The sequence below is a fragment of the Mesoplodon densirostris genome, chromosome 8 (genome assembly GCF_025265405.1).
Source record: "Mesoplodon densirostris isolate mMesDen1 chromosome 8, mMesDen1 primary haplotype, whole genome shotgun sequence".
Taxonomy (NCBI): Eukaryota; Metazoa; Chordata; class Mammalia; order Artiodactyla; family Ziphiidae; genus Mesoplodon; species Mesoplodon densirostris.
This window is the reverse complement of record NC_082668.1, coordinates 106,286,656-106,306,014: the sequence shown is the minus strand read 5'-3', so window position 1 is coordinate 106,306,014 and position 19,359 is coordinate 106,286,656. Positions and strand designations below refer to the sequence as shown.

Here is a 19,359-nt window from a genome sequence, read left to right as displayed (position 1 = left end):
ACATGAATATTCCCGATAGTTAAAATTTCAGACTGTTTCTCTATTACTGAAAGCCACAAAGTACTCTTGAGGGAAATACTCTTTACTTGTATATATCACTTATATCTTCCATTAATATCAAGTTCTTTATTTATGTTTTGTGATGGTACATTTTACTCTCTCATAAGCCCAGGTTGTGTGGGTCTGCATGACTTGTATTTTGACACTTCATTTTTCAAATGTCATCAATGGCTTTTGACATATAGCAAATTTCATATTACATCTTACAGCAATGTCTGTTCTTAGCAAATTGCTGATCTTTTCTTTTTCTTTTTTTAATATCCAAAAGAAAAAAAAAAACCTGCCTGGATTGGCTCTTTCACTCTCTTAGTGTCAAACAATTGTGACTGTGTAAAATGTTGCACATTCTAGGGCTAACATTGGTTCTGTGCTATTTTCTTTGGTATCAAAAAATCCACTAGTTTTAACAGAGGGACATAGCTTTGCTTTGAAGGAATGAGTGTTTGCAAATTAATGTAGATAGTCAAGTTTTCAGATGCTTAAAGAAGTGAGTCTATACTAACTTAACCAACTGAGTCATTCAAAGTTTTAGTACTACATATATTCAGTTATGAGTCGGTATGAAATGAAAGTTTAGTCTTTATGACAAGCACATAAAAATTTACATCTTAGTTTTCTCATATAAATGCAATATTACTTGGGCATGTTGAGGGGGCTTGAATCTAGGCAAAGGTTTTTGGAACTCTTTGGAAGAGTAGTATGAAGAATAATGATGATGATGATGATAATAATAATAAATTCATGTACAGGCACTGAGCTAGGAATCATGCTTTTTATATTTATTTCCACCACAATTCATGTTGTCAGTACTATTTATCACTATTTTACAGTGGACAAATCTCAGAAATGAGAAAATACAAGTCATATGTTCAAGGGCATAACTCATCAGCTTAGGTCTACCTACCTCCAATCCATGCTATTTCAGCACACCATGCTGCTTCTACGTCAATATTTGAGGGCAGGGAGATAGACTCTAATGAGAATCAGAAGTGATATTTCAGTGATATTTAAAGTGTGTTGGGAGGTAGAAACTATGTCAATTTCAAATAAGAAATTTTCTTTGTAAGATATTTGTGGTTTCTCAAGGAGACGGTATATATTATATAAGGAGAAACCTTGCAGTTCTTCCTGATTGGATGGGACTCTTATATGTTAGCAGAAAACCTTGGGAAGAATGAGAAAGAGAACAGTGGCATTTTCCAGTGGTAGGGCCTTTATTTGCATTCTCATTCAACCACTTCTGAGTAGCCATATTCACTGTTAAGTTTGTCTTCCATATTTATTTTGTAGCTCAGCCCATACAATAGTTCCCTTGCCTAGGTCCTTATAAATTGAATGCAATTATAACCTAAAAATTGAATAAAATGACTTAGAAAATGCATTATTTTTAATACAATCAAGAGTTTAGAATGACTTGTGCTTTCTTTAGTCTTTGCAACCTATTTCTTCTTAGCTAATTTATGTAAAAGTATCTTACAAAAATACCTAGGATATTTTTGGAAGGTTTTTAGGGAGGCAACATAGCTTACATAAAGAGTTTGGCATTTCAAGTCATGAAAACTTTGGTTTAAATCTCAACTTTGCCACATGAGCTCCTGTATATATTTTAATGTTAATAGTGTCAGCTTCTTCACTTGTATACTTTGGATGATAATAGCATATACATGGAAGGGAAATATAAATAATATTTTAAAAACAATTATTGTAAACATAGAGTGACTTGGTGGATAAAAAAACAAGACACATATACATGTTGCCTACAAGAGACTCACTTCAGATCTAAAGACACACACAGAAAGTGAGGTGATGGAAAAAACATACTTCATGCAAATGGAAATGAAAGAAAGCTAGGGTAGCATACTGAAATCAGATAAAATAGACTTTAAAATAAATACTGTTACAAGACACAAAGAAGGACAATACCTAATGTAAAGGGATCAATCTAACAAAAAAGTTATAACAATCATAAATATATATGCACCCAACATAGGAGCACTGAAATAAAGCAAATATTAACAAGCATAAAGGCAGAAATTGACAGTTATAAAATAATAGAGGACTTTAATACCCCATTACATAAATGGACAGATCATCCAGACAGAAAATCAATACAGAAACACTGGTCTTAAATGACATATTAGACCAGATAGATGAATAGATATATACAGAACAGTTAATCCAAAACCAGCAGAGTACATATTCTTTTCAAGGGCACATGGAAAATTCTCCAGGATAGATCATATGTTAGGCCACAAAATAAGCTTCTATAAACTTAAGAATATTTAAATCATATCAAGCATCTTTTCAGACCACAACTGTATGAGACTAAAAGTCAAGAAAAAAATGCAAAAAGACACAAACATGTGGAGTCTAAACAGCATGCTAATAAACAACCAATGGATCATTGAAGAAATCAGAGGGGAAATTTTAAAAATACATGGAGACAAATAAAAATGGAAACACCGTGATCCTAATTCTATTGGATGAAGCAAAAGCAGGTCTAAAAGGAAATTTTATATCAATACGAGCCTACTTCAGGAAATAAGAAAAATCTCAAACAATCTAACTTTACACTAAAAGAGCTAGAAAAAGAAACAAAACCCAAAGGTAGTAGAAGGAAAGAAATGAAGATCAGAGCAGAAATAAATGAAACTGAGCCAAAAAAAGGAGAAAATATCAATGAAACTAAGAGCTGGTTCTTTGCAAAGCTGAACAAAATTAAGAAACCTTTAGCCAGACTCATCAAGAAGAAAAGAGAGAGGGGGCCCAAATAAATGAAATCAGAAGTGAAAGAGGAGAAGTCACAACTAACACCACAGAAATACAAAGGATCCTAAGAGACACCTACAAAAATCATATGTCAGTAAAATGAACAACCTAGAAGAAATGAATAAATTCCTAGAAACCTACAATCTCCTAAGACTGAAATCAAGAATATTAAATATGAACAGACCAATTAACAGTAATGAAATTGAATCATTTAAAATTTTTTTAAAATAATTAAAAAAAATTCTCCCAATGAACAAAAGTCCAGGACCACATGGCTTCAAAGGTGAATTCTACCAAATATTTAAAGAAGAGTTAACACCTGTCCTTCTCAAATTATACCAAAAAATTGAAGAAGAAGGAATGCATCTGGATTCATATTATGAGGTGAGTATCACACTGATATCAAAACCAGAAAAGACTTGAACACACAAAAGAAAGAAAGAAAGAAAGAAAGAAAGAAAGAAAGAAAGAAAGAAAGAAAGGAAGGAAGGAAGGAAGAAAGAAAGAGAAAGAAAGAAAGGAAGGAAAGAAGAAAGAAAGAGAAGAAAGGAAGGAAGGAAGGAAAAGAAAGGAAAAGGAAAAAAGAAAATTACAAGCCAAACTTGTAACCTCTGAACATAGATGCAAAAAAATCCTCTGTATATGCGCTATATTCATGGATTAGAAAAATGAATATTATTAAAGCCATACCACCTAAAGCAATCTACAGATTCAGTTCAATCCCTATCAAAATTACAGTGGCATTTTTAACAGAACTAGAACAAATAATTCTAAAATTTGTATGGAAACACAAACACACACAATTTCAGGACACTGGTCCACAAGAGACCTCCCAGCTCCACACAATATCAAACGGCGAAAATCTTCCAGAGATCTCCATCTCAACACCAGCACCCAGCTTCACTCAACGACCAGCAAGCTACAGTGCTGGACACCCTATGCCAAACAACTAGCAAGACAGGAACACAACGCCACCCATTAGCAGAGAGGTGGCCTAAAATCATAAAAAGTCCGCAGACACCGCAAAACACACCACCAGACGTGGACCTGCCCACCAGAAAGACAAGATCCAGCCTCATCCACCAGAACACAGGCAGTAGTCCCCTCCACCAAAAAGCCTACACAACCCACTAAACCAAACTTAGCCACTGGGGACAGACACCAAAAACAACGGGAACTACGAACCTGCAGCCTGCAAAAAGGAGACCCCAAACACAGTAACATAAGCAAAATGAGAAGACAGAAAAACACACAGCAGGAGAAGGAGCAAGATAAAAACCCACCAGACCTAACAAATGAAGAGGTAATAGGCAGTCTACCTGAAAAAGAATTCAGAATAATGATGGTAAAGATGATCCAAAATCTTGGAAATAGAATAGACAAAATGCAAGAAACAGTTAACAAGGACCTAGAAGAACTAAAGATGAATCAAGCATCGATTAAAAACACAATAATTGAAATAAAAAATACTCTAGATGGGATCAATAGCAGAATAACTAAGGCAGAAAAACGGATAAGTGAGGTGGAAGATAAAATAGTGGAAATAACTGCTGCAGAGCAAAATAAAGAAAAAAGAATGAAAAGAACAGAGGACAGTCTCAGAGACGTCTGGGAAAACATTAAATGCACCAACATTCGAATTATAGGGGTTCCAGAAGAAGAAGAGAAAAAGAAAGGGACTGAGAAAATATTTGAAGAGATTATAGTTGAAAACTTCCCTAATATGGGAAAGGAAATAGTTAATCAAGTCCAGGAGGCACAGAGAGTCCCATACAGAATAAATCCAAGGAGAAATACACCAAGACACATATTAATCAAACTGTCAAAAATTAAACACAAAGAAATCCTATTAAAAGCAGCAAGGCAAAAACAACAAATAACACACAAGGGAATCCCCATCAGGATAACAGCTGATCTCTCAGCAGAAACTCTACAAGCCAGAAGGGAGTGGCAGGACATAATTAAAGTGATGAAGGAGAAAAACCTGCAACCAAGATTACTCTACCCAGCAAGGATCTCATTCAGATTTGATGGAGAAATTAAAAGGTTTACAGACAAGCAAAAGCTGAGGGAGTTCAGCACCACCAAACCAGCTTTACAACAAATGCTAAAGGAACTTCTCTAGGCAAGAAACACAACAGAAGGAAAAGAACTACAATAACGAACCCAAAACAATTAAGAAAATAGGAATAGGAACATACATATCAATAATTACCTTAAATGTAAATGGACTAAATGCTCCCACCAAAAGACACAGACTGGCTGAATGGATACAAAAACAAGACCCATATATATGCTGTCTACAAGAGACCCACTTCAGACCTAGAGACACATACAGACTGAAAGTAAGGGGATGGAAAAAGATATTCCATGCAAATGGAAACCAAAAGAAAGCTGGAGTAGCAATTCTCATATCAGACAAAATAGACTTTAAAATAAAGACTACTAGAAGAGACAAAGAAGGACACTACATAATGCTCAAGGGATCAATCCAAGAAGAAGATATAACAATTGTAAATATTTATGCACCAAACATAGGAGCACCTCAATACATAAGGGAAATATTAACAGCCATAAAAGGAGAAATCGACAGTAACACAATCATAGTAGGGGACTTTAACACCCCACTTTCACCAATGGACAGGTCATCCAAAATGAAAATAAATAAGGAAACACAAGCTTTAAATGATACATTAAACAAGATGGACTTAATTGATATTTATAGGACATTCCATCCAAAAACAACAGAATACACATTTTTCTCAAGTGCTCATGGAACATTCTCCAGGATAGATCATATCTTGGGTCACAAATCAAGCCTTGGTAAATTTAAGAAAATTGAAATTGTATCAAGTATCTTTTCCGACCACAGTGCTATGAGACTAGATATCAATTACAGGAAAAGAGCTGTAAAACATACAAACACATGGAGGCTAAACAACACACTACTTAATAACGAAGTGATCACTGAAGAAATCAAAGAGGAAATTAAAAAATACCTAGAAACAAATGACAATGGAGACACGACGACCCAAAACCTATGGGATGCAGCAAAAGCAGTTCTAAGAGGGAAGTTTATGGCAATACAATCCCACCTTAAGAAACAGGAAACATCTCGAATAAACAACCTAACCTTGCACCTAAAGCAATTAGAGAAAGAAGAACAAAAACATCCCAAAGTTAGCAGAAGGAAAGAAATCATAGAAATCAGATCAGAAATAAATGAAAAAGAAATGAAGGAAACGATAGCAAAGATCAATAAAACTAAAAGCTGGTTCTTTGAGAAGATAAACAAAATTGATAAACCATTAGCCAGACTCATCAAGAAAAAAAGGGAGAAGACTCAAATCAATAGAATTAGAAATGAAAAAGGAGAAGTAACAACTGACACTGCAGAAATACAAAAGATCATGAGAGATTACTATAAGCAACTCTATGCCAATATAATGGACAACCTGGAAGGAATGGACAAATTCTTAGAAATGCACAACCTGCCAAGACTGAATCAGGAAGAAATAGAAAATATGAACAGACCAATCACAAGCACTGAAATTGAAACTGTGATCAAAAATCTTCCGACAAACAAAAGCCCAGGACCAGATGGCTTCACAGGCGAATTCTATCAAGCATTTAGAGAAGAGCTAACACCTATCCTTCTGAAACTCTTCCAAAATATAGCAGAGGGAGGAACACTCCCAAACTCATTCTACGAGGCCACCATCACCTTGATACCAAAACCAGACAAGGATGTCACAAAGAAAGAAAACTACAGGCCAATATCACTGATGAACATAGATGCAAAAATCCTCAACAAAATACAAGCAAATAGAATCCAACAGCACATTAAAAGGATCATACACCATGATCAAGTGGGGTTTATTCCAGGAATGCAAGGATTCTTCAATATATGCAAATCAATCAACGTGATACACCATATTAACAAACTGAAGGAGAAAAACCATATGATCATCTCAATAGATGCAGAGAAAGCTTTTGACAAAATTCAACACCCATTTATGATAAAAACCCTGCAGAAAGTAGGCATAGAGGGAACTTTCCTCAACATAATAAAGGCCATATATGACAAACCCACAGCCAGCATCGTCCTCAATGGTGAAAAACTGAAACCATTTCCACTAAGATCAGGAACAAGACAAGGTTGCCCACTCTCACCACTCTTATTCAACCTAGTTTTGGAAGTTTTAGCCACAGCAATCAGAGAAGAAAAGGAAATAAAAGGAATCCAAATCGGAAAAGAAGAAGTAAAGCTGTCACTGTTTGCAGATGACATGATACTATACATAGAGAATCCTAAAGATGCTACCAGAAAACGACTAGAGTTAATCAATGAATTTGGTAAAGTAGCAGGATACAAAATTAATGCACAGAAATCTCTGGCATTCCTGTATACTAATGATGAAAAATCTGAAAGTGAAATCAAGGAAACACTCCCATTTACCATTGCAACAAAAAGAATAAAATATCTAGGAATAAACCTACCTAAGGAGACAAAAGACCTGTATGCAGAAAATTATAAGACACTGATGAAAGAAATTAAAGATGATACAAATAGATGGAGAGATGTACCATGTTCTTGGATTGGAAGAATCAACATTGTGAAAATGACTCTACTACCCAAAGCAATCTACAGATTCAATGCAATCCCTATCAAACTACCAATGGCATTTTTCACAGAACTAGAACAAAAAATTTCACAATTTGTATGGAAACACAAAAGACCCCGAATAGCCAAAGCAATCTTGAGAACAAAAAATGGAGCTGGAGGAATCAGGCTCCCTGACTTCAGACTATACTACAAAGCTACAGTAATCAAGACAGTATGGTACTGGCACAAAAACAGAAAGATAGATCAATGGAACAGGATAGAAAGCCCAGAGATAAACCCACGGACATATGGTCACCTTATCTTTGATAAAGGAGGCAGGAATGTACAGTGGAGAAAGGACAGTCTCTTCAATAAGTGGTGCTGGGAAAACTGGACAGGGACATGTAAAAGTATGAGATTAGATCACTCCCTAACACCATACACAAAAATAAGCTCAAAATGGATTAAAGACCTAAATGTAAGGCCAGACACTATCAAACTCCTAGAGGAAAACATATGCAGAACACTCTATGACATAAATCACAGCAAGATCCTTTTTGACCCACCTCCTTGAGAAATGGAAATAAAGACAAAAATAAACACATGGGACCTAATGAAACTTCAAATCTTTTGCACAGCAAAGGAAACCATAAACAAGACCAAAAGACAACCCCCAGAATGGGAGAAAATATTTGCAAATGAAGCAACTGACAAAGGATTAATCTCCAAAATTTATAAGCAGCTCATGCAGCTCAATAGCAAAAAAACAAACAACCCAATCCAAAAATGGGCAGAAGACCTAAATAGACATTTCTCCACAGAAGATATACAGACAGCCAACAAACACATGAAAGGATGCTCAACATCTTTACTCATTAGAGAAATGCAAATCAAAACTACAATGAGATATCATCTCACACCAGTCAGAATGGCCATCATCAAAAAATCTAGAAACAATAAATGCTGGAGAGGGTGTGGAAAAAAGGGAACACTCTTGCACTGCTGGTGGGAATGTGAATTGGTACAGCCACTATGGAGAACAGTATGGAGGTTCCTTAAAAAACTACAAATAGAACTACCATATGACCCAGCAATCCCACTACTGGGCATATACCCTGAGAAAACCATAATTCAAAAAGAGACATGTACCAAAATGTTCATAGCAGCCCTATTTACAATAGCCCGGAGATGGAAACAACCTAAGTGTCCATCATCGGATGAATGGGTAAAGAAGATGTGGCACATATATACAATGGAATATTACTCAGCCATAAAAAGAAATGAAATTGAGCTATTTGTAATGAGGTGGATGGACCTAGAGTCTGTCATACAGAGTGAAGTAAGTCAAAAAGAGAAAGACAAATACTGTATGCTGACACATATATATGGAATTTAAGAAAAAAAAATGTCACCAAGAACCTAGGAGTAAGACAGGAATAAAGACACAGACCTACTAGAGAATGGACTTGAGGATATGGGGAGGGGGAAGGGTAAGCTGTGACAAAGTGAAAGAGCGGCATGGACATATATACACTACCAAACGTAAGGTAGATAGCTAGTGGGAAGCAGCCGCATAGCACAGGGAGATCAGCTCGGTTCTTTGTGACTGCCTGGAGGGGTGGGATAGGGAGGGTGGGAGGGAGACGCAAAAGGGAGGGGATATGGGAACATATGTATATGTATAACTGATTAAATTTGTAAAATAAAAAAAAATTTAAAAAAAAAATAAAAAAAAATAAAATTTGTATGGAAACACAAACACACACACACACACACACACACACACACACACACACACACCTTGAATAGCCAAAGCAGTCTTGAGAAAGAAGAAAAAAAACTGGAGGTATAACACTCCTTAATTTCAAACTATACTACAAAACTAAAATACCAAAATATTATGGTGCAAGCACACACACACACACACACACACACACACACACACAGATCAATGGAACAGAATAGCAAACCCAGAAATAAACCCACACTTATATGGTCAATTAATCCACATCAAAGTAGGTAAGAACATACAATGGGAAAAATCTTTCCAGTAAATAGTGCTGGATAAAACTAGACAGCTATATGCAAAAAATCAAACTGGATTAATTTCTCATATCATATACAGAAACAAGCTAAAAATGGATTAAAGACTTCAATGAAGACCTGAAACCATAAAACTCCTAGAAGAAAACAAAGGAAGTACACTCTTTGACATTAGTCTTAGCAATATGTTTTTGGATCTGTGTCAGGTGAGTGAAACAATAGCAGAAATAATTAAATGGGACTACATAAAACTAAAAAGATTTTGCACAGCAAAGGAAACTATCAACAAAATGAAAAGGCAGCTTAGTTAATGGAAGAAAATATTTGCAATTGATATATCCAACATGGGATTAATATCCAAAATATACACAGAACACAATTTCAAAATATTAAAAATATGAGTAGAGGACATGAATAGACTTTTTTTTTTAAAGAAGACATACAGGTGGCCAACAGAAACATGAAAAGATGCTCAACATCACGAATCGTCAGGGAAATGCAAATCTAAACCACAATCAAATACCATCTCACACTTGTCAGAATGGCTGTTATCAAAAAGAGCAAAAAATAACAAGTGTTGTTGAGAATGTAAAAAAAGGGAATTCTGGTGTGCTTTTTGTGGGATTGTAAGTTCATTCAACCACTATGGAAAACCATATGGAGATTGCTCAGAAAGTTAAAAATTGAACTATTATATGATCTAGCATTTTCATATCTGGGTATTTACCCAAAGAAAACAGAAACACTAATTTGAAAAGATCTATACACTCCAACGTCATTGAAGCATTATCTATAATAACCAGGATATGGAAACAACCTAAGTGCCCATGCCCATGGATAGATGAATGGTTAAATTCCTAATTTGCTACAACATGGATGAATCTAGAGGGTATTATGCTAAGTGAAATGTCATACAAAGACAAATACCATATGATCTCACTGATTATGTGGATTCTAAAAAACTAAACAAAATAAACAAACAAACCAAACAATGAACACAGTCATACAGAGAAAAAACTGGTGGTTTCCAGAGGGGTGAGTGGGGCAGGTAGAGGGTGGACAAAATAGGTGAATGGGTTTAAGAGATGCAAACCTCCAGTTATAAAATAAATAAGCCATGGTGATATAATATACAGCATAAGAAATATGGTCACTGATATTGTAATAAATTTGTTTGGGGACAGATGGTTACTAGATTTATCATTGTGATCATTTCATAATGTATGCAAATCTCAAATCACTCTATAGTGCACCTGAAACTAACATAATACTGTACATCAATCACATTTCAATAATTTAAAAAATATTGCATTATTATATAGTAGGTACCCAGTAGGTGTTGACTATTGAACAAATGCATTTTTAGCAAACAACTGTTTCTTACCACATATTAGGTAACAAATTTATAAGAAGTAAATATAATCTGGAACCATCTTAACATTTTTTTTTTGCCTCTCCATATATGTAAGAATCTGAGAAATCATTATGCCAGGCCTCATACTGAGAGTATTTTCTGCTATCAAGGACTCTTGTTTTCTTCATTTCTTTTCAGAACCCTCTCAAGGTTTGCATGCTTTTTATACATCTAGAATAAATTAACTTTCCTAGAGATAAGACTTGATCCAAAACATTTCTTCCATTAAGGAGAGGTGGTCATTTTCTGACATTTCCCCCTATTTATCCATGTGCCGATTCTTTTACCTGGAACTTGGATTCATAGTGGTCAGAATAACGGTATCCTTCAAAGACCTTGTCACCAATACAGTCTTCTTTTTAACTGAATTCTAGGAATAAGATCTGGCAGTTTTGACTTAGACCCTTAAGGCATAGCTACAGTGACATGTCACTTTCCACTGCTTTGAAATCCTACAAGGCAAAATCTTCATACAAGTTTATGCTTCCCTTCTCTTGTCTTCCTTCTGTAAATACTTCTGATCTCTAACTCTATCCCTTGAAAACTACCAATCAGTAGCTAATGTGCATTCTGAATTACACTAGGGTACATTGAGTTCTGTTGGCACTCGACAAATAGCACTTAGTCATAATTAAAGCTTTTTGGTGTGGAAGACTTTTGCATAACAGTGTTTGAGCAGTCTCTTATGCTCATAATCTCAGTCTTTGTAAGCATAGAATGAGAAATAGGCATACATGATGCTTTCATGAGTACGTAACAAATATGTACCACCACTGTAGGATATTTACAGGAATATTTGGAAGACCACAGTTTCCTCCCCACCCCTGCCCCATGTTCTTACACACTTGAAGAGTGTCAATTCACATCTCTATTAGATTTTTATTATCATTAACTGGAAAGTTCTCACAGAATCTCAAGAAGAATGGAGTGGTAGGAAGAATAATGACCCACAAAAAATAGCCAAATCCTAATCCTCAGAACCTGTGAATATGTTAAGCTAACTGGCAAAGAAGAATTAATGTTGCTAACCAGCTGTCCTTAAAATAGGGAGATTATCCTTGATTATCTGGCTGAACCCAGTACAATCAGGAGGGTCCTTAAAAGTGGAAGAAGGGACAAAAGAAGAGAATTAGTATTAAATGTGACTTTGGAAGAAAGATACACAGAAATGCAACATTGCTGGCTTTGAAGATACAGGAAGGGGGCTCTAAGTCAAGGAATGTAGGTGGTTTGGGGGAGTTAGAAAAGACAAAGAGATGGCTTATTCTCTGGAGGCTCTAGAACAAATGCAGATTGACAGCAGCTCGATTTTAGCCCAGTGAGACCTGTATCAGACTTCTGCAGAGATGTAAAACAAAACATTTGTGTTGTTTTATGCTGTCTAAGTTTGTGCTAATTTGTTACAATAGCCACATAAAATTAATGCATGATTTCTTTTCTTTTCCTATAAGCAGAGAGGGATGATAAATTAGCAAGGTTAACATGGGTGTTGAAGGGGGAGACAATAATGAGGACAAAACTAGAAAAAGCACTGCTAAAGGATGTTAATTTCTCATTTTGATCCATATGTCCATTATATGTCTTCCCTAAATGTGGCCAACAAAGTGCTTTGTTGGTGATCCCTGGCAGCACTCTTTGATCATTTATGATGGAAATAAATTATACTTTACCTGATAGAGAGGAATGTCCTTGTCCTCTTCCAGAAAATAAACAGATTATCATAATAAAATATCTATCTGAACAATCTAGGTCTATTGAAACTGTTATGCCTTAAAGGGGGAAAAAAAAGGTTAATCCCGTATTGTAGTTTTATGTAATTGCATCACAGCAATTTGTCCAAATGATCCTTGTTAAAATAAAGAAATGGGCTACTGAACAATCTTACCACAAATCTTGAAGACAATGAGACATTTGATCTTGTCGTGAATCATAAATGCTTGTCTCATTATCTTTTATAAAGACTCAATGATACTTTAAGAGATTGATTTCTGTCATAGAAAATCCACGCTCACCGATCAGTACCACGGACAGAACTAAGCATGTGAAAATCTTGACTAGAAGGTCGGTGTATATAAGCTGCTTAAAACACCAAACATGATAAATTTCTGAGAGGACCACTTTGAATTCTAACTGCTCTGTCTTCCTCTTTTCATTTTTTTCTTGTTATCATTTTGAGTGAAATGTTGTAATGAGCTTTGTAGTACGCTTGAATTAATCACCAGAATCCATAAATAAATGGTGATGGAGATAATGATCTAAATTTTATAAAACATCTAGAGTGTAGAAGAGATTTACTAAATATTCATTACAGTTCATAAAATACATGAATGAAAATTTAGAAGTTTGAAACATTGTCTTAAAGCAAGATAGCCCTAGCAATTTTCTATGATATGTAGTTGATATACTGACACTGGTAGTGGGGGTAGAGTTTGGAAAGAGGAGATAAAGAGAGATGGGGGACAATTTCCTTTATTCAAAAGATAACGAGGTAATTTCTGTAATTTCAGACATTACTTAAAGTAGATATGGAGCATAGTTTAAAAAATCTGATTGTCTTTCATGTTGCAGAGAATCTTGGATTGGATTCTGAAGTTGCTAAAGCAAACACCCTGGGTTTTGTTGGCTGTCTGGCTTCAGTCCAATACAACCATATAGCACCACTGAAGGCAGCCCTGCGCCATGCCACCACTGCACCTGTAACCATCCAAGGGATCTTGACAGAATCCAGCTGTGGCTCGATGATGGATTCGGATGTGAATGCAGTGACCACGGTGCATTCTTCATCAGGTGTGCAAGAAAATACTCAAGGGAACTTCTCGCACCAGTGCTACTTTGATGTCTTCAAGAAGCTTCGAGGCTAAAGGCTAATATTACCCAATTTGTTACCTTGTATGATTACAGGTGGTTAAGAATTATGACTGATTTCTTAGTGATATTTAATATGTTTAGATAATCCTAATTTTAATGAGTAGTTAGAAATAGATATATGTGTATATATTTAACTGTATGTACATTAACATATATGTTATTTAAAAAAAGAGCATCAAGCTTGAAGGCACATTGATCTGGGTTGAAATCCTTGCTCTGACACTTATTGGTCTGGTGACATTGAGTTACATACATTTTTGAATAACAATCTGAAAATGTATATATATATATATATTCACTACTGTTTAAGTGGTTGCTCCACTAAGGATTAAGGAATTTAGGGGTCAGGAAGGCAGGCTGGTTGTTGATCTATCAATAATACAATTCATGTGATTAAAAGCGACCTTCCTTGATAAAAGGAAAGTCCCACAGGACTACCATCCATATACCTTCTCTTATTTTGCTGCTTCCTGAAATACCTTTTCTTAGTCATTGTCATTCTAGGTGTCTTGGAGTGTTCTTAGGATTTATTTTAATCAGGTGTGGTCATCAATTGCCAGATAAGTTATGAATTACAAGCAAAGAAAGGGCACAGAGTTTTGCTGCTGCATGCTCATCACCAATCTTGGTGTTTTCTTGGCAATGGTCAGGTACGTATCCTAGAAAGAACCTGAATACAACACTTGGCAACCCTTGATTGGAATTCTGAATCTTCCATGAATGAACTACAGAACTTTGGGCAGGTTACTTAATGGCTTTGATATAATTTCCTTATCTGTGAGATTGGAAAAAATTATAACCATGTTGTAGTCATTTCCTGAGGATTAAATGATACAGCAATACTAATGAGAGGTGCTATAGGTCCTGACAATTTTATATGCACTATACGCATACCTATAGGATCTTTAATCCCCTTTAATACATTTGCAGATTGTTATTTAAAAATGTATGTAGCTCAATGTCACCAGACCAATAAGTGTCAGAGCTAGGATTCGTAACCAGGTCTATGCGCCTTCAAACTTGATGCTCTTTGTTTTTTTTACACCGTATATGTTAATGCACATATAGTAAAATGTGTGAGGGTTTCTTAGGGGTGCTAATTCACCAGAAATTTGCCCTTTCCTGCCAATGGAGTCAGAAATCTCTTGTAATTAAAGAAACCTCTGAATCAGAGGCAGGTGTGCTTGAGGGAAGAAGTCATTGACATGCATAGGAACTGTCCAGCAAAGAATAAAGGGACTTCAAGGGTAGGCTGAGAGGTAAGCTGTGGGCCAAGGCACATACGAGCAGAGTACCACCATCATGTCTTTTAACCTCTTGTCTTACAACTTACATAGAAACGAACAGGGTCATGAAACTATGGGGTGTAAGCAGTATACTTCAAATGCTTTTTTGGGTATGTTTGGTTTCCTTCCAAAATGCCAACTATTTGAGAGCACCTGGTCTAATACACAGGTGTGTCATCACAACGCCATATTGCAGATCTCCTTCTAAGACTTTGAGTGTCTTTTACACCTTTCAGATCTTTTTGGGAAGACAGATGAGCGGGAACCACTCACCAACGCAGTGCAAAGTGACTCGGCTCTCATCGGAGGTAAACCATTCTTTGTGGCTGAAAGCAGAAAAGATATCAGGGGTTCTGTGTTCTGGAGAAACTTACCTGAATCCTTCCTCAGTGTGGCTATCCAGCACCCAGAACCCTGCATGATCTAAGAACGTGAGGTTTTTCATGAATAATCACACATACTGGGATGATCAAAGGCACCCTCCCCTCCAAGCCCAGTACCAGCAGCTCCATGAAGGGATCCCTCCCTGAACCACCAGGCAGCTGAGCGCATAGTCAACAGCTGGATAATTTACTTCGAGACAGGCAGCGTGCATCCTGTTGATCTCATCCACTTGTCATTTTTCCTAAAGCACAAAGCAAACTAATAAAACTGCATATGGGAAAATGCCATATTGGGGCAGACAGATGGGCAAAGCTGTAGTGTTGTTGGGTTTTCTCCACCAAGTGGATCTAATGAGCACAGTGAAGCCCACGGGACTGTTATTTCCCATCTAGCAGTACATACGATTACAGAGGAAGCTCTTGTCCACTCTGCTGTGAGCTCTGCTCTCCCTCCCGCCCACATCGCTTTTCCATTTTCTCACAGCCTCTTGGCCTCACTGCTCTGTATTCTGCCTCAGCTTGGCTGTTGCCTCCAGTAGCTTGATTTTTCCATCTGGGCCTTGCAACACAGAATGACTCCCAAACTTGTTTAATGTAAGATGCCTGTGAGAGACAGAATTCATTTCCATCTGAGAACCATGGTCCTCACAGGTGGCCCCATCTCTGCTTTCTGGCAGGCTAGATGGACTAATTCACACCAGAGGAAGTTCTGCTCTTAAAAATAAAAAGTAACCATTTATTTAACTGCTATGGAAAGAACCCCCACTATGGGTCAGGACCAGTGCTAAGTACAAGAATACAAGGATGAAAGACATGGATGCTGCCCTGCAAGAACTCACAGCTTGGTGGGGGCAAGGTGGGGTGGGAAGGGGAAACAGGTAACAATAGAACCAGTGAGTAGTGTTTTAGGCTGGGAGGACAAATGGCAAAGAGAGCACAGAAGTGCATTGTTACAATAAGGTTGTGAGGAAACACACGCACACACACACACCCTTTTCTTAAGGAAGTTCTTCAAATGTCTGACCTGAATATCTACTTCAGGGTAAAGAGTCCAAGTTGATTTTTGTTTGGCGACAAGAAATATAGGAAACCATTTGATTCCTGTTTCTCTTCCTATAATTTCTCATTTGACAAATGGAGAAAAGACTTTTGTGACTGCTGACTTTTCCCCACCCATGTACAGGCTTCTATGAGCCTGTTTAAGACAGGAAATTCATCCCAACCCCTGAGAAAAATTCCTGGAGGTTCACTGCCTCCCACCCTGAATAGGATAGAAAGTGGTTCTGTATTTCATCTCTAAATGCTGCAGCCCATTCCTGGGTATCACTCACTATATCCAGTTTATTTCTAGGTTTGTTAACTTACCTGGTTTTACTCTGACTTTGCTATTCCCTTCTCAAGAGCCTTCCTGGCAAAGGTAGGGATAAGACCTTAGGGTCAGTGAGGACAGCTTGCCAAATAGGTCCCGTAAAATCACATACAATCAAAGTAGGATAGTATCTGACACAACAGGGCAGAAGTTTGCCATTGCAGTTGACTCTGGAGGACAGAGGAGTACCATCTTCAAACGAGCCTATGCCTTGCAGAGTGCACAGCAGGGGAGAATGCCCTGAATATTTAGTAAGCATTTCATTATTAGTAAAACATTTTTAGCAAAGCAAAAATATACCATAAACAAGTTTACATCCATAAAGCATGTATTGGGAAGTGAGATATCTACATATTTTCTAGGATGCTAAAGTAGTTCTAAGATACTTATCTGCAAGGTGACAAAGAAATGTGTTAATTAAAAATGATTCAGACACCTTCTTTAAAGCAGGTCTTAAAGGAATTTACTAAGAGATCCTTTGCTAGTCTGATTCCATATCCATTTGATGGCTTTCTTAGTCCATTAAATAAAACCTCCTCTAATTGAAACTAGTTTGAGCACTCACTAGCCTGAAAGAGGATTTTTTTTTGTAACTGAAGCCTGAACGCATTTCAGCCTGTGGTTATTTCTGGATCTGCGGCAGAGTTTGTTGTTTGTTTGTTTTTTGTTTGGTTCTTTCTCCTAAGTGCCTTTCTTGTCTACATTGAATTCCCTCTCTTGATCAGATGATCTGTGATAATTTCCCTCTCTTTCTTGTCCCCTCTTTCTCAACAGGAGTAATAGCAGTGGTGATATTCATCATCTTCTCCATCATCGGCATCATGAGTCGCTTCCTTTACCAGCATAAGCAGTCACATCGTACCAACCAGATGAAGGAGAAGGAATATCCGGAAAATTTGGACAGTTCCTTTAGAAATGACATTGATTTGCAAAACACAGTGAGCGAGTGTAAGCGGGAATATTTCATCTGAAAAACTGCAGGACCACCTCACACTCTTCCTTTGTTGTTCATTTTTGGTTTCTCCTTCTCCTCTTTCTCCTATCTTTCATTTTGGTCATTCTCTTTCTCTGTTTTCCTTTTAGTTTTGGAACATACCTGCATTCACCACAGCATCTATCCCCTCGAACCAGCTCAGAATACCAGGCAGCTATGGCAACTGCCTTCCTCTGTGACAAAGTTATAATGGTGAAAACGATCATTCAAGAGACAGATTACTTTAGACAAGGAAGGGACACATGTTTACACATGTCCATATTCAGTTCCATATTTCCACTTTCTAAGATGCAGCCTTGAGTTCTGCAACCATTAAGTCTTTCAGGCTTACCTTGAACCTGAGCTCTGTGACTTCGGCATGAAACGGTCATCCTCAACACCCTCCCCCATTTCAAGTCCACTCCGACCAGGGAACTCAGGGTACCAAAACAAGATGCTAGGGCCTGGTTTGTGTCAGTGGAACTTTAAAAGGAACAAGAGAGGTTTGTTGTGTGTTAATTTTCCCCCAACAGGAAGCCCATTAGCCTAACTCATCATTGTTGTTCGCTCTGACTTATCCCCTGAGTATTTTCAAATATAGGATTCCTGATAGTCATGAGCTATTGCTTTGTTCCTTTCTCACCACTCTTCCAGGGCTGACACTTTAGAACAGAACACAATAGCATAAACCTAGGGGAAGCATGGAAAATAGTCGCTTGAAACTAGGAGGTAAAAAGAAAGCAGCTAGGAAGTAGATGTTCTGTAACTTAAAAAATGCCTCTTCCAATTTTGTGAGAAATGCTAACTAGGTTATTCCTGGGATTATTATACTGGTATATATATAATTGCTGCAGCAAAAAGCAATTCAAATAAAAGTCTAAATTAGCACTTGGTTCCATGAAAGAGCTTTAACCATCTTAACTCAGCTTTAAAGAAAAACAAAAACAAAAAACAAAGCAAGACAAACAAACAAAAAACTGCATGAAAGCAAAGAAATACCAAACAGAATTCTTTCCTTCCCTCCCCTCACTAAAAGTATGGTGAAGAAAGTAAACACAGGTTTCACACTTTAGAGTAGACAGAATAATCTATGTCTGTCCACTGAGCCATTTCTCTAGGAGGTTTAGGATGAACTGATGTGTGAGGCATTCTGACTAGCTCCAGGGAGACCCCACTGATTAATTTGAGAGGAGCCCTTGAGTCCTACAGCACATCACATTTTCAGATCTGCTTCATCTTGTGTATATAAAGCCCCTCCCCCCCACACACTTTTTTCTGCAGGCATAAACTCCCAGACCAGGCAGTGACACATTTCAGGGTATTTGCCCCTTTTGATACCAAAACATCCATGAAACACAGTTATTCCTTCAAGAAGTTATCTTGGGCACATGCACGAGGTGGCGGTACGAATCCTGGTGATTTTTCTGTAGTGATATTCCTCACTCTTTGCCTCTGATCCAGCTTCAGGAAAAAGATAAGGGGGAAAGGATATAAATGCTCCAGTAGGCTGGGAATGCAAAGAGAATGGTCCACAGAATGTGGAAATTACTTGCTGATTCTCTTTACAAGACAGACTCGATTTGCATCC

At 37.1% G+C, this 19,359-nt stretch overlaps 1 protein-coding gene across 1 annotated transcript in view; it reads left to right on the top strand.

The window, feature by feature from the left end:
* Window positions 1–17,769, top strand: part of CNTNAP5 (contactin associated protein family member 5) — a 914,769-nt gene extending 897,000 nt beyond the window's left edge. Inside the window, exons 22-24 of the mRNA XM_060106110.1 lie at window positions 13,461–13,679; window positions 15,283–15,354; window positions 17,573–17,769. Of these exons, the coding sequence (XP_059962093.1) occupies window positions 13,461–13,679; window positions 15,283–15,354; window positions 17,573–17,769 (488 nt within the window). The remainder of the gene's footprint in view (window positions 1–13,460; window positions 13,680–15,282; window positions 15,355–17,572) is intronic.
* The last annotated feature ends 1,590 nt before the right edge of the window (window positions 17,770–19,359 follow it).